The sequence below is a fragment of the Nomia melanderi genome, chromosome 1 (genome assembly GCF_051020985.1).
Source record: "Nomia melanderi isolate GNS246 chromosome 1, iyNomMela1, whole genome shotgun sequence".
Lineage (NCBI taxonomy): Eukaryota > Metazoa > Arthropoda > Insecta > Hymenoptera > Halictidae > Nomia > Nomia melanderi.
In genome coordinates this window covers 27741868-27766613 of record NC_134999.1, presented here as the reverse complement: position 1 = coordinate 27766613, position 24746 = coordinate 27741868, and the positions used below count along the sequence as shown (strand labels likewise).

General features: G+C 32.3%; 3 protein-coding genes across 10 annotated transcripts; 1 reads left to right on the top strand and 2 right to left on the bottom strand.

Annotated features, from left to right (window-relative positions):
- Positions 1 to 4217, top strand: MED31 (mediator complex subunit 31). Of its 8 annotated transcripts, none has more exons than XM_031980337.2 (5): positions 1 to 143; positions 2122 to 2211; positions 2280 to 2567; positions 3030 to 3166; positions 3278 to 4211. In XM_031980337.2, exons 1-4 carry the CDS (start codon positions 65 to 67, stop codon positions 3065 to 3067), a joined length of 495 nt encoding a protein of 164 aa, XP_031836197.1. In that variant the 5' UTR covers positions 1 to 64; the 3' UTR covers positions 3068 to 3166; positions 3278 to 4211. The 8 variants fall into 8 exon arrangements, with proteins under 8 accessions (XP_031836197.1, XP_031836198.1, XP_031836193.1 ...); XM_031980336.2 differs by lacking the exon at positions 3278 to 4211 and adding an exon at positions 1211 to 1337 and having other exon boundaries at positions 2 to 143; positions 2901 to 3049; XM_031980335.2 differs by lacking the exons at positions 1 to 143; positions 3278 to 4211 and adding exons at positions 174 to 1089; positions 1211 to 1337 and having other exon boundaries at positions 2901 to 3049.
- A 34-nt stretch (positions 4218 to 4251) lies between these two features.
- Positions 4252 to 10001, bottom strand: LOC116428559 (organic anion transporter 3). The gene is made up of 8 exons (XM_031980332.2): positions 9273 to 10001; positions 8489 to 8830; positions 7712 to 7959; positions 7154 to 7440; positions 6426 to 6789; positions 5699 to 5937; positions 5184 to 5359; positions 4252 to 4857 (listed from the first exon to the last, which is right to left on the bottom strand). The coding sequence occupies exons 1-8, from the start codon at positions 9405 to 9407 to the stop codon at positions 4546 to 4548; spliced, it is 2103 nt and encodes a 700-aa protein (XP_031836192.1). The 5' UTR covers positions 9408 to 10001; the 3' UTR covers positions 4252 to 4545.
- Positions 10002 to 13158: 3157 nt separating this feature from the next.
- LOC116428548 (uncharacterized) lies at positions 13159 to 16757 on the bottom strand. Its single transcript, XM_031980309.2, has 2 exons — positions 16335 to 16757; positions 13159 to 13966 (listed from the first exon to the last, which is right to left on the bottom strand). Exons 1-2 carry the CDS (start codon positions 16468 to 16470, stop codon positions 13284 to 13286), a joined length of 819 nt encoding a protein of 272 aa, XP_031836169.1. The 5' UTR covers positions 16471 to 16757; the 3' UTR covers positions 13159 to 13283.
- Positions 16758 to 24746: the final 7989 nt, after the last annotated feature.

The following is a 24746-nucleotide window of genomic DNA, read 5'->3' as shown; positions in this document are numbered from 1 at the left end:
GAGATCAATGCAGATCCATGCTGACCAGAACTGATCAGTGGGGTCCCCAGCATTAATCTGAGCTATGTACCGATTGCGAACAGCGATCGATGAGTCGAATGTTTTTTTTCACTACGGTCTCCCATCATGTTATAGGACGAAAGGTCCGTAACAATACCGATGATTGGTGATACCATTTAAATAGTTTTTGATTTTGTGAGTGCAGTGGCCTTCGAATATGCTTGTGGAGTATACCCGAGAGTAATAGTACTTTTTGGTTTATTTGTTAGATAGGATAGGATTTTTTTGCACTTAGTTAAGTACTAGCAACAATGCTTCAATTTTTTATCCAATTACGAGCAGAGTAACTTTATCTTGTAGTTTCATATAGAAATATAATGCAACCTTTATAATTGAATATTGAGATAATGTAACTGAAAACGTAGTGGTACATTAATAGTATTAGTAGGTTCAGTCTAGTTTTTGATTTTCAATTTGAATTTCACAACCGATTAAAATTGTATCTCAATCGAACTACTTCGTAATACCTTTTGTTGGCATTAAAGACAATTGCTTTAACAGTGGGGTCACCTGGGGGTTTTCAAAATTTATTAAATATTTAAAATAGATTCATTCTTATTGAAATTTTATTTAAAGTCTCCTTTTCCATTAAATATCAATTTCTCTTATTCTTTTCTCGAATATCGAAATAATTATATATTAGTACATCTTTCATTTCTAAAGTTAAAGAATTAAATTCTTAATTTCGAGTAATTATAGTCACTGTTGAGAATCAAAGAACATTAGACCGTTAGAAAAATTGCGTTAAGGCAAGGATGTTTAAATTGGTGCCTACTCGATTGATCACTAACCCGCTAGTGACACTCCCCTCACAAAAAGTTACTCTGTCCATGCCTACTTTTACCTAATTGCATTGAATACTATATAGAACCGCTCCATAAACGGTCTCGGGCAGCTCCTTAAGTAGAGGTAGTGGGGGAACGTTGTTTCCGAGTTACTAGCGTGAGGGGAGTAAGTTAGACACCTCTGCGTTAAGGAACCAAAATTTCATGTGTCCCCCAATAACAAGATGGCTTCACTAACGCCATTGTGTGTCCAGTTTGTATATTTACGTTTCAATATGTATGAAAAAATTGTGCTACTATAAGAGTGTGTAACAAAAATTTCATAAATATTGTAAATTAGAGTAAATCTTTATTTTCTTTTAAAGGAGGTGATTAAATTATCGAGGCAACATAAAAAATAATTCACCTCTTAGAGTTAATGTACTATGAACCGTTTGGATGATCCCCCGGGTCTCATGAAAGGCAGAAAACCATCTTTCATTGGAATGAACGGTATTTTTTATATAATTTAAAAAATTTTCTTTATGTTTTAAGCATTATATATTAATATGTCTAACATGTATTAATATAATTATTTAACATATATTAGAAAATATAATTCTTATTTTATATTCTTGATATAATTTTTCTACATTGTATTATATTATTCTTTAATGTATAGATAAACAATAAAGCGTTTATAAAAATTATATTTACATTTTTTTTATTTAGTTGAATATTTCATTCAATGCATTTATGTTCCAGAGATTGTTTCCATGTACATTAGATTTGTTATGTGTTACTTATCTACTTATTATGTTTTTATATATGTCAGAATAATGTACAAGTACATTAAATTTGTGTTGTTTATGATATACTTTAACATTTTATTTTATTTTATAGTAGTTTTTATACATTGTCATGTTCACATAAATGTAGATTTATTCGACAATGTAATTATATTTATATCTGTATGTATATTAAATGCTTTAAAATGTAAACAGATAAATTTGTTCCACAAATTGTAATAATATCTATAACGGAGAAATTATAATTTGAAAGAATTAAAAGAAATTTGGAATTCAATGCCAGATCTGAAGGATTAATTTATAATGAATTTTTTATTGATATTAGTACTGCATCTTTTATAATAAGTAATAATAAAAGTTTATTAAAAAATTAACATCAATAATAGCTTGTTAAAAACTGATTTAAACATTACATAATATCAGATAGGACATGAAACATATATTTTTAAGTCATGGTATCTTATAGCCAAAAACAAATCATTTTCTAGGTGGCCCAGAAACAGACGATCAGCAGCGCTTACGATTTCAGGTTGAACTTGAATTTGTTCAATGCCTCGCCAATCCAAACTACTTAAATTGTATGTCTTTTAGTAGCCTGTAGTTAGTTTATAACCTAAGTCAAATATATTAACAATTGTTATTATAGTTCTAGCACAACGTGGATACTTTAAGGATTCAACATTTATAAATTACCTTAAATACCTGTTATATTGGAAAGAACCCGAGTATGCCAAGTACTTGAAATACCCTATGTGCTTGTACTTCTTAGACTTATTGCAATACGAACACTTCAGAAGAGAAGTAGTAAACTCTCAATGTACCAAATTTATAGACGATCAACAAATATTGTTATGGCAACATTATACCAGACGTAGGACAAGATTGTTGCAGGCTGCAGCAGAGCAAACGCAACATGTGAATCCTCAGAACAATGGTATTGTACAACCTAAAGTTCCTTGAATAATATATGACCAAAGAAAATACACAGTTAAGTGGGTCCATAAAAGTTACGTCAGACAAAATGTTGCTGCATAGGAGTATTTCTATAGATCCTTACCATAATTGTTTTGTTAGTTATGTTTTTTGGCTGTGATAAACTGCTAATAAAGTACTTTTCTATGTTCATTACATATGTGTAATTACGCTTCTCCCTCTTTTCCTTCTATCTATTTTTTGTATTTAATTTACAAAAATTTAACAGTAATAAACTCTAATACTATCCATTACCTCGTCGAACAGTTTATAAAATATATTTTTATAATTACAGAAAAAATAATACAAACAAATAATCATAGTATTGTACAAATAAAAGTATTAATATATACCAAGTTTAAACAAAAGTGTATTCCTTATGCATCAGTAGAAACAAATTGATATAAAGACACTCCAATTGTAGAATCTGATTTTGGACGAGTGATGCTGAAACCTGAATAGCTGTTCATAAATGTTTATCACTGTTTATGCTTCAAGACAATGGAAACAGTGGAACACTATTGAAGACATGGGTAGAAGATACAGATTTTATTGGCCATAGTAAGTTTACCATCTTTATTTTGTTATAAAATTTAACTTTCAAATAATGTGTATAAATATAATATTCCCAATGGTATTTTTTTTTAACCCTTTTCTTGTTTATTTATACAGGGTGTTTTATTTAAATGGATACGCTTGAATATCTCATAGATCATTGAAAATATAAAGGTCATTGTTATTAAAGTTGTTTGCTATGAAGGGAGACATTGTGCGAGGACAACAATTTTTTTTTGTATAATGTTAAAGAGATTTCAACATTTGTTAAGAAAAATACAATATATATAAAATCATTGAATATAATACGTTATAATTTAACGGATTCCTAAGTCAAATCACTGTGAATAATAGATTATCAATTAGCTAAACCTACTTCTTTTGATTTCAGTCTTTAAGAGTGAATTAAACAACGAAATTTAATTATTGTATTTTTTAAATTAATAACATAAAGAAGAATTCGTCTTCGCCAAAAAGTATGCACCCTCACACAATGAAGCTTCTGTCAAACATTTTTTTCGTATTTTTAATATTTTAAGAAATATTCGTTTATTACCTTTAAGCATGGACACACTGTATATATGAAAGAAATGTTTATCATTTTTTTTTAATGTGGTTGATGAAATAAAAAGTATATTTACATGATAATGGTTAATAATTTATATATAAGAATATTTTTTACAATTCTTGGTCCTCATATTTAAATATTATTGCGATTTCTTTGGTTTTTATTGTATGTACAATTATTGATTTTGTAAACATCATCAATTTTCCATGAAAAGTTACTTAAGTACTTCTTAATCATTATGTTTTATTTAAAATTAATTACACGGATACTACAAATCTATTTGCTAGACAATATAAATGATAATGTATTTATGATCTGAATGTACGAAAAACTGAGCGAAATACGATTTAATATTATTTTTGGGTTTCGAATACAAATACATATGTGCTTCCCAAATTTAAAATCAAACATATTTTTTATTTGATAAGGCAGTGACTACTAATCATATTATGAAAATTATCTAACTAACTTTTAATACTGCAAACATAATAAACAATAAATATTGATACGCCAAAATGATAAAAAAATGTATGTTACATACCTATTAATAATTAAAAATAATCAATAAAGATCACGTTCTAATACTAAGATACTATATATAAAGAAACCCAAAATATTACTGCGATTCAGTTATGACTATATTAAAATGTTATAAAAAAGGAATTTGTATTATAAATATTATCGATCTTATTTCCCAATATTTCAAGATATTATCAACAATATCAATTATTCATTGTTCATGACGTTCAGTTATTGGGAATAAGTCTTCACAAAAATAGAAGTTTGATACTTTCATTTAACCCGTTTATATTTCATTCTAAGACTCAGTGTTTTTACTATCTGCAAAATTAACCAATATACCATTTCCAGCATCTACCCAATCCTCCGAAAAAAGTTTCGTTCGAAGTATTTCTCTTTCTGATAAATCTTCCTTCTTCGGTGTACTTTCATTGCTTAAATTTGCATTATTTTCCTTCTCTCTCTTTCTAACCATCAACAATTCTGAATCGTCAATAGTATCAGGTAAAATTGTGCCCAGAGTTTCCGGTAGAATTAGAGCAAGACCTCCAGATACTAAGCAAAGCATTCCTATGACAATTAAAGGAATGGTGACTGGAATGTATTCGCCCTAGAACAAACAAAATAATCGAATCTTTATTAGTTAAATATATTTAAATATACAGTTTCATTTCTTATGAAATTAAATCAGATTTAAATAAAAAATAGAAAAATTATCATAACATTGTTAGCATTAATTAGCAATTACAGTATATTATATGAAGTGTGTTCGTATAAAATTTATGTACTTAGTAGTTAGTGCGTAAGGCAAAGAATCACTGAAAGTAGAATATAAAAATGAAACAGCAAAAATCAAGTCATGTCTCAATTTTTTGTTAATTTAATGATGAGTTTTACTTGAAATGAATTTTGTAATTATAGATATACAATTCTTACCGATAATAATATGTGTGGTGTACACAAGCTGCCAATTTTGGCGAAAACTGTGCACAATCCTAAAAAGGTTCCCCGCACAACGGTCGGGTAGATCTCGATTGTATATAAATATGTTATGCAGACAGTACTTATTGCTGTTACTCTGCCGAGTGACAGTATAATGGTCTTCGTGAGGTCTAAAAAATAAAAAAATATCATATTTCAAAAACAATTAAATTTGTTTCTACACGATTAAAATTATACTTTACAATGTTACTTCTCAAAAGATTAATAACTGTTTCTGTTATAATTAAATGTAAATGATAAAAAAAGAAAAATCATAATAACTTTGAAAATAACTAAATTTTTTTCTGCACGATTAAAATAAAAATTTATCGTGTTACGTCTCAAAAAATTAATTACTGTTTCTGTTGTAATTGAATGTTAATGATAAAATGACAATTAAAATATATGAGCATAGTAGATATTTTCTGATAGGATTCTGCAAAATGGTATTTGTTATGTTGCCAACGTACCCATTCCAATCATAGGTTTCGTCAAAATGATTACAGCTGCCATTAAGATACAAATGATGCCATTAAGAGACTGATATGCAGTCATAGGTACTCGTCTACCGTATCTGGATAATATAAAATAGACGAATACGTAAGTTGCAATTTCTAATGCACCGCCAAGTGCAAATGTCACGTGACGATTGACGGGAAAATTGGGTACCAATGTCATAAATACGCAACATGCCACGGAAGATGTCAACCTTTAAAAAATAGAAAATAATATTAGGTACTACTATATAAAAAAGGATAATATTACTATTGTTCATAATTTTTTATATTTTCTGATTTTTGTAAATTTTAATGGAATAAACAATATTTTTTTTAGTTATTAAAAGATTTACTCGTTTCTTAGTTTTTTCTATGCCAAAAAGGCCAGGAAGTCCTTTTTTATAGCTTTTGAATATGTTAATAATAATTTCAAAGGCTAAAACATTAATTTTCTCAATTTTTGTTTTCTAGACTTAACTGCATTGGCTTCTGAGTAACTCAATTAATGAAAGGTCAACATTATTTTTTATAAAAATTTAATTAGATCTTATAAACTTCAATTTTATGAATATATATTTTCTATGAATTAATATTTTCTTTCATTAATTTGAAAATCCAATTTTCATCACTTTTAGTTATAAATAACTCTACTTTCCATTCATACCTGCTTCGTATGGAACAGATAAATTTTTGTTCTTACCATTGGCAAAACAATACTGCACTATACTTTCTCAACAGCATAGACTTGAACAGATTCTTCAATTCTCGTTCCGGTTGCACGCTATTGAATTTTTCTTCAACTTTATTCCCAGCCAGCTCCTCATCTCTAGTTAACATGTCTTTTTTTGCAGGAGTTCTTAGCTCGACGATGTCGTATGCACTTTTCGCGGAAAGTCGTTGACTATCGGCTGGTTGGGATATAGATTTTAATTTTCGATGGGTTTTTGAGCTGGTGGGAACGTTTTTCTCTGTTTCACCATTCTCACAGGGAAGAGAGTTTGACATTGATTTCGTTTTGGGAAGCTTGATTTCAAGATTATCTGAAATTGCTCTCAAACTCGTTTCTGAAAAATATGCGTAAAATGAAATTCAAATATTCATTTTCAAATGTACATCATAATTTATTTTGAAATATTCAAAGAATGGAAAATGTAGGATTTACAATAAAAACAAATGATAAACCTTTTACCTTTAAAAATCTACGAATTAAATTCAAGTTATTTGAAAATTTAAAAAATTCAGTTCAGATCAAAATTAAATTTAATACAAGTTTGTTGCTTATGTCAAACATGTAGAAAAATTCCTTTCAACTTTCGTTGGAAAGCGTAAATTTAAGATTGAACATTATTTTTGAGTCATTTGTGAACATGTCAAATTAAAAATACGTATTTTTATTTTGTTTTGAATTTTTTACTATGTTTTCCTTACTTCGAACGTTTTGTTCAATATTTTCTGCGTTATTAGTTAGCAAAGTGGTAGCTTCCTCTTTCAATTCGGTATCCGATTTCAATTTTTTCAAGTCGGACGATGATATACGTGACTTCCTTTCAGGTTTGATCGGTGTCGTGTTTTCAGGAACGATTTCTTCCGTTGTATCTCTTCTTCTTCGTAATTTCATGCAGCAAACATTGTACTTCGCGATACGTTCCAATGCCATATCCGCTTCTGTGATCTTGCCCTTTGCGATCAGCCATCTTGGTGATTCCGGTACGATCCTAAAAATGCAATGAATTATTACTTTCAGTTTTACAGTATCTGCATTTCATTCAAAAAAATATCCAAGTTTTAATTGTTTCTATTATTTGCACTTTAATATAGAAGACAAATAAAATTAATAAGATTTCACTCTATTTTATTTATATAAATTAATATTAAAATTCGATAATATTCCTTAATAAATATATATATATATATATATGTATATGTATATCTGCAAGAATTGAAAATGTTATTATACGATCGATTTGTTAACAAAAGTTTAATTACCAAATATAAAGTACGGTAATTGCAGTGGGAACCGAGACGGCTAGCTGTAAAATTCTCCAATCCGTTATGACATAACTAAGTGCAGCCAGAAGCAGTAGGCCGATGGCCCACGCAATTTGCATAATTAATGCAACGAATGTCCGAGCTTTCGCAGGAAACAATTCCAAAGAAAGAATATACGTAGAATTTTGTAGACCCTGAACAAAAACTCCTTGCAGTCCGCGAAGGGCCAAGAACGTGGGATAATTCTGAAATAGACATTCAATTTTATGCAGGAAAACGAGCCATTGTTATTCATTAGGTACATCTTTCTTTCAAATTTTATAATCCCTAAATTTATTCATACAAACGTAATCTTAATCTTCGTGTTAAAAATACAGACAGCAAAAGTAACAAGAAGAAATGCCTATTGCAAATATTTCTATAAATATGTTAATAAATTAATGAGACACCAATAAATTAACTCATTAATATAATAAGTGGTAGTTTGACTATTTAATTTTTTCATTTATTTTAACCCTTTGCGGTTGAATGTCGTCGTAATGACGATTTCGAGATTTCATATCTAAAATTGGAAGTTTCAAGTAAATAATATAATTCTTCAAATAATGAAGAGAGATACGTGGTATGTTTCTAATATTTAAGATTGCAATACATAATTCAATTTTTTATGGACAGAGTTTTTAAAGATTTGAGAAGTTCTCGCCGACAATGGGTTAACATTAGTTTGTATATTCATGGTGTTCTTAATTTAAAAAATTGTGAAGATTTTTGTACCTGTACAACATATAGTGCAACAGCCATGGTCCCCTGAGTGTAAAGACAAATGGCTTGAACGGGTAGTCTGCCGATACGATCACCCAAAAGACCTGCGATCCAGGCACCCATCAAAACTCCCACATAATAAACCGTGGGCCCAAGAAATGTCAAATATCGCTTTTCACAAATTAAACCCCACTCTGTTACCACGCTGTTTTCTCCAAACTCAGTAGCGAATTGATAATCGCCGAAACATAGATCCGAATCGGAAAAATCTTCGAAACCGGAAGTCTCATTGCCTGCTAGAGTCACGTTGGCCAATTCTTGGCACCCATATGCTCGTTTCGTTCCATTTCTTACCTGAAATAGCAAAATCGGTCTCCAATTTTTTATCTAATCTAGCTGACAAAGATATTTTACAAAAATAAAAAATATATAGCAATTACACTTCTTAAAAATGGTGACTAATTCGATAACTTCCATTGAATACATCGTTGCAAGGAACGTAATAAAATAAATAAACTAATACTATATTGGAAAAATTATTAATTAAGTGTGTAAACATCCAAAGGATATAAAGAACATGCATATAAATAAAGTACATACATATAAAATGTGAAAATAGTGTTTTAAGTATATCAATATTCACAACATTAACTCGAAAAGAAAAGAAAATAAAAATAATCGCGTTTCATTTTGTTCATAACATGAAATAATCTAAGATTATTATACACATTTTTAATGAAAAGATGAAAATAGTGTTTCTTATCAAATAGTAACAATTTGGGCTTAGGAAGCTCACCTGACAATAGAACTTCGGCGTGTAATTATGAAAAACCGGTAACGCGTGGCTCATAGCGACAATGACATAGTTAACAGCCAAAAGTAGCACGATCACCGTTTGGAAGCAGCCAACTTTGACCTCCTCGGCATTCATTTTTCACAATATCTTCAGTGTCACACTGGTTTTCCCGACAAATGATCTTCACGAAACAATTAGCACTAAAGGGATTCACAGTCTAAGACTGAAAGTCCATCCAGGGAAAACGGGGAAGAAAACCGTCGAAGTTTCTAAATCACTCACGTGAACCCACACACCCATTTGTGTTTCAAGGAAATATTTTAACACTGTCGATCACGGTAGAAAAAAGGTTTAATTGAATTAAGAGTATGGCGTATACGTTAGGAAACATTCGTTCAGTGCATTTCACTTGGAAGCGTTGGGAACCGATGCAAATTTACCACTGCAAGTAAAAGTTGTCGGAGAGCTCGGACAAACTGTCATCGGTGAGGGTGAAGCGCACACTAACAGAGAGGAAGAGTCTTCTCTCTGTCGAAGGATAGCTATGAAAAGAGGAACCGATTCCTGGCGGCGCTGGGACCGACGAGGACGGACGCCGGTACTATTGTTTCTCGGTTAGCGACACGTATCCCATTAACGCACCCACGTCACGGGAAAACGATCTTCTGTCAATGATAATCGATTTTTAAATTGACGTAACACGAGTTCTTTATATTTATGAAACGCGGAATTTCGCGGCTAAACTTCGTAGCGATCGTGTAAAAACAACCGTTGTGGATTTTTCTAGCTGTTTGTGATTGTTTTCATTTTGTAGAGATATATATTTTTTTTAAATTACGAACACATTACAATGATGTGGTATGGAATGATTGGATATCGTAATTGGTAGAAATGAAAAGAAACATTAGAAAGTTTTGTTTTTTTAAGAGTCTATGTATTTTTTAAATAGTTATGGAAATTGAAAATGATAAAAAATTTTAATTTGTATATGAAGCTTCAATATGATAAGGAAAGCTTGTGCTGTGGTATTGCATCTTCGTTTTCATTTTTATTGGAGAATATTGAGTCAATTATTTTTTAAATAAAATAACTTGTCAAGGTTTTTGGTTATTTCAAATTGTCTATGAAATATGGGGTTGTATTGTACAAGGTAAAGTGTAAAATTGGTAATTTTCCGAATTTATAGTTTTCCTATCTTAAAATGTTTCTTAGTTATCAGAAGCTAACTGAAATATAACAGAACGACAAGATTCATTGAGACACTATACGCGTGAATCAAAATGTAGTAACTCGAGTAACAGTCTGAATAGGTCTATGAACTCTCGACGTGCATTTACTTCATTTTCTACCCACCTGCGTTTGCAACAGAAAGTCCCATTGACAGGTATTGATCGTTTCGTTTTACTGAATCTTTAGTTCCAATGAGAATCCTTGTCCAAAGTGACAGTTCAGTGGTCTGATTGTAATAGTTCTTGTCTAACAGAAAGTTCTGTTGACGAAACTTTCATCATTTTCTTACTCGATAACTTAACACATTCGCAAGTTTTTCGCTTTACTAATAGTCATTATCGGTAAAAATGAACAAGATCTTAAACTAATTGCAAATTTCTGAAGTTAAAACAGGTATAAAAATTAGTAAACTTTTGAAATATTAATCTTATAACGATCTGTTGTTTAAACTAAACAACTTTTAATTGAAGAAGTCGCAAATGGAAAAGAGCAGATGAATCAAATATTTTGAAAGTTACATTTGAAAAGATATAATTGATATTAGCGACAACCACGGATAGAATTTGAAAAGACAATTGAGGTCAATAGTCACAAATGTGTTAAGAAAAGTTCTACTAAATAATTTACCAATTATGTCCATAGTCTATTAACGCATTTTACTGAACATAATATCGTTTAGCAGCCTGTGGCATCAAATTTTTCATGAGAACGTAATTTGCACTGTACATAGATAAGATTAACATCAGAATTACCGATTAATTAAAATGACTTTTTGAAATGCCTCTTTAGAAACTTCAAGAGTATATCTATTGAGACTTTAATTGATTTATAATTCTGTTTGCGCATTGCTAAATGTTAAAGCAGTTTCTTTAATAATTTCTCACAGAAACATTTGTTATCTTTTTAATTATTGCAAAATGAAGAAATCAGCAATGGGTCATTTTGACTCGTCTGGTAGTTTTAGTGTTAAAAGCGAGAAGGGGAAAGTTAGCTTCGCAGGAAGAAATGCCTTAAAGAAACGTTTGTCAGGTAGTAAAAAACTTTGTCGATGACGTTTTCTCGCCATACCATACTTAGGTCACGATAATCTTGATGGAGGGGTACGATCATTGTAGTCCAGCGACGGTGTTTCCTTCGTTTCTGGAACTGTTTCTGTATGCGGCGAACATCACGTCCGGTCCCGGGTGCATCCTGCCTTTCATTAGAACCACCACAAGTTGGTTCGATCGCCGATTCCAAAGGAAACCCTAGTCTGTTCAGGTGAATCCTCGTCTGTCCTTCGAACGCACGACAAATCGACACGTCGTCATTAGCATCGCTATCTACGGCGAGTAATCATACGACGATCATTGTCAGAATGTTTCCGAACGATTTTGATACCCGTTCAATCGCTGGTTCGACGGCCACTGATTTGATACAGCTTCCTCGAATCAATGGAAGTTGGTTATTATTTAATTAACGAATAATTCAATCTACACAGAGATTATTGTTAGTCATTATTACATTATTACAATTACACTTTGAGTAACGTAATAGTTTTCATCTGATTTTTGACTTTTTTAATGTTTTTTAAATATTCTGTTCCTTTTTTTATAAATTTTCCTATTTATAATAATGTCTTGGCTGAGTCATGACAAAATTTTATAATGACGTTTGAATTGAATTGTTTTATTTTAGTTTATAATAATATTTTTTTTCTAATAATAAGGAACAAGATTCATTGTTATTATAGAAAATCAACTTTTTGTCAAATCTTGACGTTAAGTCTTTCGAAAATTAATGTTTTCATACAAATAATGCTAGAAAATGATCTAAATCAAAATTGGTTATTGATAAAACAGTAATTTATAGGCAACAACAGAATAGTTGACAAATAAAATTTGTTACGACGTCAAATGATCATGAAGAATTCAACGATGGTAAACGATTGAATGGTAATGAATTGCCACTTCGAAAACTGTCGGTAATGATATACTCAAATCGTATTGTAAATCAGTTATTAAGAATTACTTTAGTTAGTGTTCTAAAGTTATTGACTACAATAACTATAATAACAAGTTTTACTACAAATGACGAGGTGAATTGCGTAAAGACTGCACATTTTACTTGTTTTTTAAAATGTTCAAGAGTTTTCTATTCTTTCTGAGATATAATAATCTAAGAATTCGAATTATTGAGTTTGTGAATAACTGAGACTCATCTGTCTGTCACGAACGGTCTGTCGTGTTTTGTTTACGGTATTGATTAATTACTGTGTAATTGTATTGATAAATAGCACATTACTGTCGAAAATGTTATCAGTTATAAGAATGTCGAATTACGAGGAGGATCTAATAATCACGTATTATTATATTCAATACAAAAGATTTCAAAGAAGATTTTGGTTACATCCATATATTGAAAGAAATATTAATTGTAGGACATCTGTTGTAAGAGAATTAGCTACAGCTGATAACCAGTCTCAGTCATGTTATAGAATATGTAAAAGTGCATGTAAAAATTTAATAAATATACTAATTGGATCATGCATACAAAAACAACATGAATATGCGAAAATGTTAAATACTGAAGAAAGGATTTTAATAACATTAAGGTAAATAAATGTAATTAGAATAATTTATTAATATTATCTTACTTTAGATTCGAATAGATTGTACATGTAAATAGTTCATGAGGATAATAAAATATAACAATATGATGTAATAATAACGTATTATAATAGTAAATGGAATAAGCAGAACACCAAATTAAACAAATTATTTGTGGATTGAATAATTAGTATTACGTAGTAGAATTCAAATCAGAAATCGAAGTACAATTAGTAAGTGGAGAAGTAGGTGGAATATGGCTTGATGGAGAAGATGAAAAATTATTAAGATATTTCGTCGACGTGGGCGTTAAATGTTCATGTTCAGACCGTGTTGAAATTTCATTTATTAACATTAAAACTTTCATTTTAAACTCTCGCATCTCTATATCCGAAAATTTAGCAATATCTGGTAATAAGCTTAATAAAAACATTCTTCGAGGATCATCTCTAAGGGAGTCATTAAATGGATGGTTCTTCTGTACATAATTTATAAAAGATTTATCGATGTCAGCTGGTAATGTTTTTCGCTTTGTTTGGCATTTTCGCGAATTCTGTAAAGTTGTGTCTTGCGTCTGAGACAATAAGTTCTGTATTATGTCTTCCGTTTCCGCTTGTTCCTGTTTCGTTTCTTGATACATGTCTGTAGGAGAAATACTTGGAGAAGGAATAGTCGGGGCAAGAATAGTTTGAGGGGGTGGGAAATTGTCAAAATCTTGAATGTGAGCCACCGGTTTCACGTACGGTAACACAAACTGCATAATGTCGTGCAGATAGTATCGTTTTCTTTTTCTTGTGGTTGATCCACTTTGGGCTGGTTTTAAACTGCGAACAAATCCATTCCTGATGTTCTTCCACTTCTCTTTGCAATCAGCAACTGTAGGAAATAACGGATGTTAATAGTATGCAATCATAAATGATTATACAGGATGATAGGAAATAGTATTCATAACTGTTGAGATACATCGAGAAATGAATAGAAGAATTAATATTTCCAAAGTTATAAATAAATTTTTGTTTCGGTTAAAACAATTAATTTTCTCGTTTCGGGAGCTATCACACTATATGGAAATAATGGATTGCCTTAACATTTCTCTTTCGGTTGATTTTAATAATATAATTGTAGTAATTCTGTGTTACGATACAAGCATAGAGGTGAAAAGATAAATTGTTTATTACTTTAAAAATATTAATTTTTCACCCATGTTTATTAAAACATTTTTGTAGCATTTATCAAATATGATCTATGCTAGAAGTTACGAATATTTTTTTATTCCTCTGTATCTCGTTCATAGGGAGACCATAGCATTAACTGTGGCAAAAACCACGCAAATAATGTGGGATAGTTTGAAAAAAGTTATATGGCCATATTGATTGAAGACGACTGAAAAGCCATCGTGGCTTTTTGGATCTATGTAGTCATTTTAATTATAAGGGATACAATTTTATTATTTTATTATATTATAAATTGTACATATTTTATTATATTATATTTTATATATTGTATATTGTGTATTATATATTATATATTATATATTAGGGTACTGACATGTAGATGGCCATTTTATATCAATCGAAAGTGGTTTCTCGGGTGAAAATAATGATAGTGAAGCGAAATGCTCCACTATACGAAATGTATAACCGCTTTAGGACGATGAATACAAAGAAACAGTACCAATCTGTCTAATCAAGCACAATTACCTTACGATGAAAGTGGAAATGTGAATCCCTATTACTTTCTCGCGAATAATGCATTTCCATTGCAACGCAACCTTATTCGTAAGGAAACATAAACATAAACAAAATATACAGGATGTTAAAAAATTGTATTACTATATTTATATAGGGAATAGTACACTATGCTAAATAAAACCTTAGTGAACATAACTCAAAATCCACTATGTATATATTGCAACGTAATTTTTGAACACCTTGTATAATTACAGACTAGTATGGAAAGATCGCAAATGATCTGGCTCCAATTTAAATGTAACTTTGTATAGCTAAACATATTGCAGACGTGTTTTTTCTAGCTGTAGTAATTCAAGCTTAAAGGCTCTGATGCAGGCTGAAACTTGCAGCGATGCAGGTATCGCTATAAGTGATGGGTTTGAGTCTTTTAAGGTTTCATGATACATGTATTCAAACAACAAGTGAAAAAGGCTCAAACCCATCGCTACTGCTGCATATTTCAACGTACATGGGAGCCTTAAGGGGTGAAACCACCCTCAAAATGTTTGACCCCTTAAGGGCTCTCTCGGAAATAGTAGGAGATAAAAAAATATTTATTTAACAAAAATTGAACACACACGCTTACTTGTGTTAATTAATAAAATAACTATAAATGTATATATTTTGTTGCTTTTATAACAGAAAATATAATATTTTTTGTTATGTACATAGCTTTTGTATTTATTAAAATGAACATGACGGACGTAATTTTTTAACCCTTTGAACTCTGTAGGCTCCAATATTGCATCAGTTCTAATATTAAATATTTTAATGAATTTTAAGAAAACTACCTTAAGATCTTCCAAATATACAAATTTTGTACTGAGAAGAGAATTAAAAGTCTAAGAAATGTTATAACATTGTTAATTTTCAGTAGGACTACTATCAAAATTGGTAGGAGTTGCTGACATATCACAAAACTATGTGGAGTGCTAAGGGTTAAATTATTTTTCAAAATTATATAATTGTATTTTCTTCCAAAGTGTTAGAGACCATTCAATTTTTGTTAAAAAAGTGTTTTTTTATCATTTCCAAGATAACTCTTAAGGGGCAAAATTTTGCAAGATGGTTTCATCCTTTCAACTTAGATTTATTCAAATCGGAGCCGTACCGTTCGCGGCCTTTTCTTGTAAGTCGGAAAACGAGTATTGAATGCGTTTTTAGAATGTTATGTGAAAGATTTCAAGTATCTTTAACGTCAATTAAATGACACGGATGTGAAATTGTAGTTTCAATCGTAAGATGCACCCGTATATTTTATAATTACATAGGTACGTTGCAATAATGGAATTCCCTATACTAGCATAGGTAGCCACTGAAATTACAAAATTTCTAGAAGCTTAGCAAAGTACATTTAGCCGAGCCCACAAAATATAATAATCATGAAAGCTTTATGCGATTATCTGGCCTATTATTTTTTAAATCCAAATACTGCTTTCACGTGGTAATAAAAATATTGTGTAAATAATTAAGTAAAACGAAATTTTTTAAATTTGAATTTTTATGGTATTCACCTGACCAATTCATTTTGTTCGCCACATCACTCCAAGCGTTCTCAGTTATGTCTTTTCTGGCATACTCTGAACTAGTGTTGTCATACAAACATGGGTATTTTTCAATTGTCCGAACGAAAGTCGTGACGCCTGCCATTTTCCTGCTAGCTGCAATGACGCCTCGCTACTGACGCTGTCGTACGGTGAGCGTAATAACGAATGAAGGTAGCAACGAAATCATGAAATTATCGATTCGTGGCAGTCATCTATTGGTTTAATTGTCCGCAATTATTTGTTGAAAGACAGTGTACGTAAGCGAATATGCGTTTATGAAACGAAGACTCGGTACAGAGGGCCTTTGTCGCTGAGCGTATCTACACGGAGCGTACATCGAGCGTACATTAAGCGTATTTTGTCGTGACGACGCGACGTCTCGTGCACGGAGGGCCTTCCTGAACTGACCGTCCTCCATGAGAAGAGGACGCTACAATCAGTCTTGAATTTCTAGGTTGGTAAAGCAGTTTGATCCAAATCATGTTAGCCTATAACAGTATTGGGTAGGAATCAATTAATGTCTACTGTAACTGATTAATCAAGTGAATAAAATTAATTATTTGAATTAAATATAGTTGAACGAAACTTTCGAAAACTTATTAAATTCAGTTGGACTGTAATTTGGCATACAGCTTCTTTTTAGTTAGAAACGATATTTACGAGAAGGATTTTTAACAATTCGATGGTTAAGATACAAGGTTTTACAATAAAGTGTTTTACCATTTTAGTGTCACTCCCTGTAATTTTGAAAAACTTTATACTCTGTGTGGATTAATATTTCATGCATAGATTTTCATTTTGTATAAATGAAATATTTCGAGAAAAACTTTTGCCAATTTGAGAGATAACACACGGAATTTTATGAAAAAGTGTTTCACCATTGTAATCTCATTCCCTACGTTGTTGACTGATGTAGAATAAAATTACAACTATCGACAAGAAATAATGTAGATTCATCGACAAGAGATAGGACACACTAAATCATCGACGAGAGATAAGTCTTGTTGGTAATGTCTCTCGTCAATGGTCCTATGCTACAATGGTATAGTAGGAAGTGACGGTGTATTGGTGAAAAGTTTTTTCTCAAAATCCTATATTTTAACTATCAAGTTGTTAAAAATCCTTCTCGTAAACATTTTCCTTGGGAAAAATAAGGTTACATGCAAAATCACAGTCTAATTAGAGAATAAAAGTTAATATAATTACAGGGAGTGACACTAAAATGATAAAACATTTGTTTGTATGTAATAATAAATGTATTGTTCTTAGGTATTATAAAATGTCGAACGTAATTTTTCCACATATTGCAGTACTTTCTTTACGTATTTATTAAAACTAGCACGATAAGTTACAAACTTTTTTTTTCAAAACATAATTTCTTAAAGTGAAAGTAGATATCACGAACCCATAAAGAAGGTTTCTTGAATTGATGCAGACAATTCTTCAAAACTTATACACAATTATGCAATGCAGAATATTTACATTACACTCTTTATTGAAAAATAGGAGCATACAATACGAACTCATTAAGAAATATGCAATTCCACAAATACAATAAAAAAACTATTGTTAAAGTATTTAATCTGTTTGTAACCAAAAAGTTTTTTGAGTCTTCATTTACTTTCTGTTGTAATGGGAACTCGTGTAAAGTATTTTCAAACTGGAAAAGCTAGAATTTCGTTTTAAACTGAAAAAAACGTAAGCTTATTTTCGCAGGAGAACCACACGTGAACCTATGACAACGTAATCAAATATTCATTCATCGTACTGTCCAAAGAGGAAGTGGATGGTTATTATGAAAGTAATAAAGCTGACGTGTTCGCGAGTAGAATAATCCGAATTTCTCGATTTCATTTCATTTCGTCTCACCCACCAGCAAATAGAATGATTAGGTTTGCGCGGCGAGCGAATACAAATCAGAATACATTTCGATTATTTGTGAACTACATGCACGTTCATAATACTTACGTATAGTGGCTGTCATAGGAAATCGTACACTTTACAACTCGTAAGATTTTCGTTTACACATTCAATTTATTGTGTAATTCAGATTAAAATAATTTGAATATACATAAATTAATCTACTTCGATTTGATATATTAAAACTGTAAACTAAATGTGCCATTTGAAAATAAACAAATTTGAACGTAAGGTATCAAAATCATTAGTTGCTAAAAGTCGTGTAGCTTAATAAAACTAATAATTCGAGAAATATCTGAAATAAATTTCTCAAGTACATTTCATAGTCGGCTATTCTTTATTCTCAGTTTTGTTCAAATGTTCTATAAGGCTCACATTTAAACGAGTCAAATCATTATATATTTACTACTTATTAATTCAGAAATTATTAGAGGTTTTAGTGACTTTACAATAGTGGTGAATAGAAGTGAAAGTGTAAAGAATATATTATTAAGCGAGACGAAGAATATTATCATACATGAAATACCGTAAAACAAACTCAGTTAAGAAAATATAATTTTTCCAAATTCTCGATGCGAGGAAACCTTAGTTTTTCTGGGGTTCAAAGATTACGATAGCACAGTAGAACCTCGGTTAATCAAGTCACTATCTTTTGCGATCTAGATCATTAAGTTTTTTAGTTATTCTTAAACGTAATAATTCAAATTCTTAACTTACATCTCAAGATATATACAACCAAATGTTGCAAACATGTTTTAAGATATTTCTCCTCGAGTCTTCATTTATCTGGACTGGCCCAATTAAATCAACTAATCAAGGTTGTAATCGGCATAGTGAATTCCGAATATACAGAAATTCTGAAAGAAAGTCCTCCACGGAAACTCTATTAATCACATTTTCGTTGTGCACCGGACAGTCTTCTGACTTACTTATCGTTGCTCGTAAAGAATGGAAAATCGGCGATAAGATACGCGATTTGGGAGATTTGGGACGCGCGTGCGACTCGCCTACGCGTTCCGCGTGGAATCGTCCGCGCGCAGGGACGCGATGATCGCTGATTTATAGTGCATTGTGTTCTTAAACTCCTTGGTTATATATACGAGGCAGTCCTAGTCGCGACAATGCTCGAGGCTTGGGCTGGTCCTGATTCCTTTTTTGTCCCGACCGTGGCCCGCGTATTTTGTTGGCGCAACAATCGTCTTTGCCAGTCGGTCCGCCGGTTCTGGCATGGCGAATCGGAATCGCGACACCATGTTCTGTGGGGTTAAAGTCATCCTACTGTGGAGACGGCGATAACTCGCAACGCGGGCCAACAATTTTCGAGATGAGCGTACATTAAGGAATTTGAAATCCGGTTGTCCTATTACTGGTCTTTGATGATCGGATTCAGGCCGCTTTAATATTTCTTCGATTGGCAATCGAACTTCTTGAAATTCGAGGACGTTTTAAGGACTTTATAGCATTTCGTCAGCTCACGAAAAAATCTGTGAAAAATCATTAATCGAGACTGTAAATATAAAAGTCATGAGTCAGATCGATTTGATCCGAAATATTCGGACCAGCAGTATCGGTGCTGCATTTTTCAATAATTCGAAGACTGCTAGGTTTCAAGTATTAAAGTTAGAAAAAAGACAGGATTGTCGGACCTCATAGTTCTCTTGGTCTCCACTAAACAGGAGAAAACAAAAAAAGAAGATCGTGTAATGATCATGAAAAGAAGGGGAAGATCGTGCGATCGCGTGGGCGGACTTTTATGGCGGTTGATTGCTTGATTTATAATCTCAGCTGGGCTCCTCGGCAATCATAAAGGATCGCGGAGCTCGCTCGCTAATATCCGTGGATTTTTGCGCGGGCACGGGAAGGGTGAAGGGCGCTGCTCACAACGATCAAAGTTTGATTAAGAGCACTGCCATACTCGGGGCCCAACTGCGAACAAAAACTAGGGGACATTGCTTACCGTAAACACGCCCCCGTCGTTAAGGCAGGACCTTGAAATTTACTTCACCGCTCAGACTGCCTCTTTTCTACCCCTATACTCCGTGCTTTCGGCTAATCAGAGATCGCGGATTTTACGACCGTCGATGTGATCGTTAAAGGGATATCGCCAATATGGCTGCCCCTGGTGCCGTGGACGTTGAGCTCATCAACCGCGACACAGAAATTTCCACCTGTACTATTAAATGGATCCTGTTCACTGAATGAAAAACTGAGTGAACAGCGTAAGCGTGTTCTTCTGAAAGAAGCAGAGCAACTTTTCTTATGCATTATCTGTATATCATACGATGAATAGTTTTGAATGAAAAGAGTCATTTTCCATAGAAAAATGCACTGAAAAGGTATCTGCAACAGAAAGGTTTTAAATATTTCGTCAAAATTCTATGCATCTCTTTAGTAAATATTAGAAACTAAACATTTTTGGCGTTACGTCACCGGAAATCAAATTGCTGCATTGAAGAGATTTCAGTCCAACTGTTTTGTAAAGGAAGGAGAGAAAAATATGAATCAATGAAAATTATGTTTCAAACTTTTGAAAATTTATCTTTGTGTAAGAAATAATTTTAACACATTGCAATGGAAATGCAAAAATGCAAAATATGCGCTTAATAGGAAAAAGTATATAAAATGTCCAAAGTGTACACATTTTTATAGCATTTTCTGGCAAAAATAAATAGTTTTGATATTATAATGTCGCAACTGATCTTAAAATATATTTAATGATCTACTGTAATGTTACTTTAAATCTTGAAATAAAATTTCGAGCATTAGGTGTAACATTAAAATCGCGATTAAATATTTCGCGATATTACAAGATAATTTTATTTTATATTTTTCCTTCGATTATCTAATAACAATAACTGTTTTATCATCGTATTAGACTTCTTAATCCTATGTTATCGTCAATCGGTAAACATTTACATCGATAACCGTTACCTTCTCTTGTAACAGATGGAGCTGTGAGCAATATCATTTGATTTTGTCACGGGCTATTTCGGTTCGCTGTAACTTTATATTCGTTACATTAGGTCCAGTACATATGCAATAAAAAAAGGATAATATTAAACACATTTATTGTACACTTTATTTTATTATTCCTAAAAAGCAAGTGTTCATTCTTATACGTCTTAGAGATCATACAATATTAACTCTTTTGATTCCAAAACAATAAACATCAAAGGTTTCGATCCTTGAAATTCAATTCATAGAAAAATCATATTTTCCTATAATTTCTGCTCATTTCAAGTAACCAGCGCCCCTATCAACCGTGCCATTGCTTCAAAACTATTATGTCTTCTTCAAAGCAAAAATTCATTTATTTCCCCAAAGAAAGTAATATTTCCACCCTTCCGCGAAAGGTGTTTTCAGTTTTCTGTTTCGAACAGGTAGAGTTAATTTTTATTGACATCGGGACACGGACTGGTATAAAATGTACATGGACGGCGATAACGAAATCCTCACCCTTTTTGGTGCACCCTAAAGTTTAGTGATCTCTAATGAACTGGTAGTCCGTTAGTTAGTCTAACTTTGTTCGTCTCTGTTGCTCCCGGCCAGTTAACCATATACCGGGTGTACCACATATGCGCGTGTACATACCTACGTATGTACATACACCGATGTTTCACTGGTGTGCGGAGGTGGAAGAGGGAAACGCGGAACGCCGTGCACATACACGCGGATACAAATAAATCCTGTTAGCCGTAGCACGACCGGCGCAAAGCCAAATTTTCCCGGCTCGCATCTGTGAATATTTACTCGTGGGTAGTGTATTACATGCACGTTGTAATGCGCTCTAACTATAGTCCCGTGTGTACGAATCGGTATCGAACCGGCGGCGACTTCGTAGCAAACACTGTTTTCGTTGGGAGGATTCCGCGCGACGCTCCGGGGGGACGCGAAATTTACATTTTTACAGGATTACTGTCCCACCGGGGTGGTTCTGTAACCTCCCCACGGGAGAATTAAGCGTTACGCTTACAATTGTAATGATCGTCGCGTGGCTACGTTACGTTTTCCGGGTTTCGACAAAGGGAACTCGAACTTTTCGGGTTTATTTAATCCAGTGACTGTCGCGTCAGATACAACAGATAGGTTGGGTATGTACTATACATAACGAAATTCTTGTTCCAGATTGAAAAAAAGAATTTTCAGTAAAAACTATGAACACACTGAGTTTCCTTGAGCACTACAAAACGTACGATGATGAAAAAGATCTCTCAGTATTTCAGTTTCTATTTCATTAAACAGATTATTTGAATTCTGTAAGATTTTTGTGGGTGGTGATATAATTATATTTTAAATTGGCGAATAACTTTTCGCGTAACACGTTACAAATGGGAATGGTAAAAGAGAAAAGAGATAGAATCTGCAATTATTTTCTAGATAGACGTCTACTTAGAATATTTAAAAATTAATATGTAGATATATTTTTAGATCAATTATCGTACATCATACACTATTCTGAAACAAATATATGTATGTAACTTGAAAATTCCAAAAACTGTATTAAAGAATTAATAATACAAGAGAACTTTGTCGCGCTCCATATTATTTAGTATGTAATTCCATTATGCTAAAGGCAAGAATGATGAAGAATAGAATTATCTGTGAACGAACGAATGAAGAAAAGGGTTTCACTGGCACATAATATAACATTAATCAAGGAACGATCAGCAAGAGACGTCAAAGAGCGGCCGACAGAATGGGGAATTTCATGCAAATCACAAAGAAAGAAAAAGTTTATTTCTCCCTTTATCTTCGCGAACCTCCCTTCATTCCTGATCACTTCCTTCCTTCCTGTCAAACCGAGCTCGTAGCCGCAAATTAGCCGCAGCGGCTAAAAGAAATTGAAAAGAGGGTTGCCAGACTCGGCCATTTCCATTTGCAACCTCTTCCTTCCACGTTTTCCTGATCGACGATCGTCTCTTTCTCGAGCAGTTTCGCTCGAAAAATTCGTGATCGACCAACCGTATCGGCTGGCATTTTTCTGCCATGGTAATTATTGTCCCAGCGATGATTTGCATGAATTTAGGAGTTTTAATCCTCTTTTTCTGCTCAAACACTTGAAAATTGTTTGACAACATTTTGTGTACATATTTGCTCATTCAAGCGTTCCTTTTTTTGAAAAAGTGGTTTCTAAAAAGGTACACTATCGCCTCAAAAATTGATTTTGTTTGTCTGCCGTTTCAACAAACAAACAGGTATATGTCATTGATGTCAAAAATCAACTCGAGCGGTTGTATAAACAGTAGAACTTTAACAATTGAAACTGTTAACAGTTTAAACTGTTAACAATTTAAACTTATTAATTAGATTTCTATGTTAAAATTCTGGTTAAGTCGTACAGAAGTTATTCAATGTAATCCATTCTAATAAAATAAGTGGTTCTAATTTTTAATTATTCCAATATAAGTATACCATTTTACTAGGCCAAATCAATTGTTGTTAAATGTTTTCACTGTAAGTATCACAATGAAAGCAGAACTTTTCAAATTTTATAAAACGTGTTTCTTGGACTTAAATAATTTTTGGTAAAACTAATAATTGTAATGTCAATTGTATGTTATAATGGTGACACTAATTTTGCAGCATTCTGTGTAATTACAAATAAATGACTTATAGAATTTTTATGGAGCATTTGGACGATTTCCCTTTGAAGTCCTTGAAAAGACGAGAATCGCAATGAATTTTTCTTCAACAGTTGCAGAATCGTGATCCAAGTCGCCCATTGTTTTTTTCTACACTGCGGGAACAAAGGAGGTAGGTGGTACGCGAGTGCGTAGGTGCGTAGAAGCGTCGTGCTCTGTAACGGGATTACGGAAGGGTGACTGTGTAGGGGCTGCCACGCCAAGGGGTGCCGACAAGTGGACCGAATAATGCAGCAAGATACAGGGAGGTGCAAAGCTAGGGTGCATTTTCAATCTAACATTCTGAAATATTCGCATGTCTTCACTGTTCAATAAATTTTCAATGAAGAATGCACATAAACACATCTATTTTAAAACACTTAGGTATAATAAAACACTTTACTGGGGGCGTAAGATGACATTTATATATTAATACACCCAATTACTATATTAGATACAAGAAAATAAATAAATATCTTCTTAAAATAGATTTACTCTCTATTTATATCAAATAAAATAGAAAATAAAATCACATTTTTCAACTGTCAAAATATTTGCCATTGCTTTCGATGACTTTGGAAGCGGGGAAATGTTTAAATTTAAAATGATTTTATAATTGATTAAATGAAAAACTTTGAGAGTTTGCAGCTCGTGGCTCGACCAGTAACAAAGACGTGCCTAAACTAATTCCGCCATTACTATCGGGCCGAGCGCCGGGAGTAGATGCCTTCCCTTACCTCTCTTCACTTTTAAGCCGCTAATAAAATTTGCTAATAAAAATATTAACCAGTTTTATAAATACTGTCATAGACTTGAGGCGAAGATTTCTAATATGGTT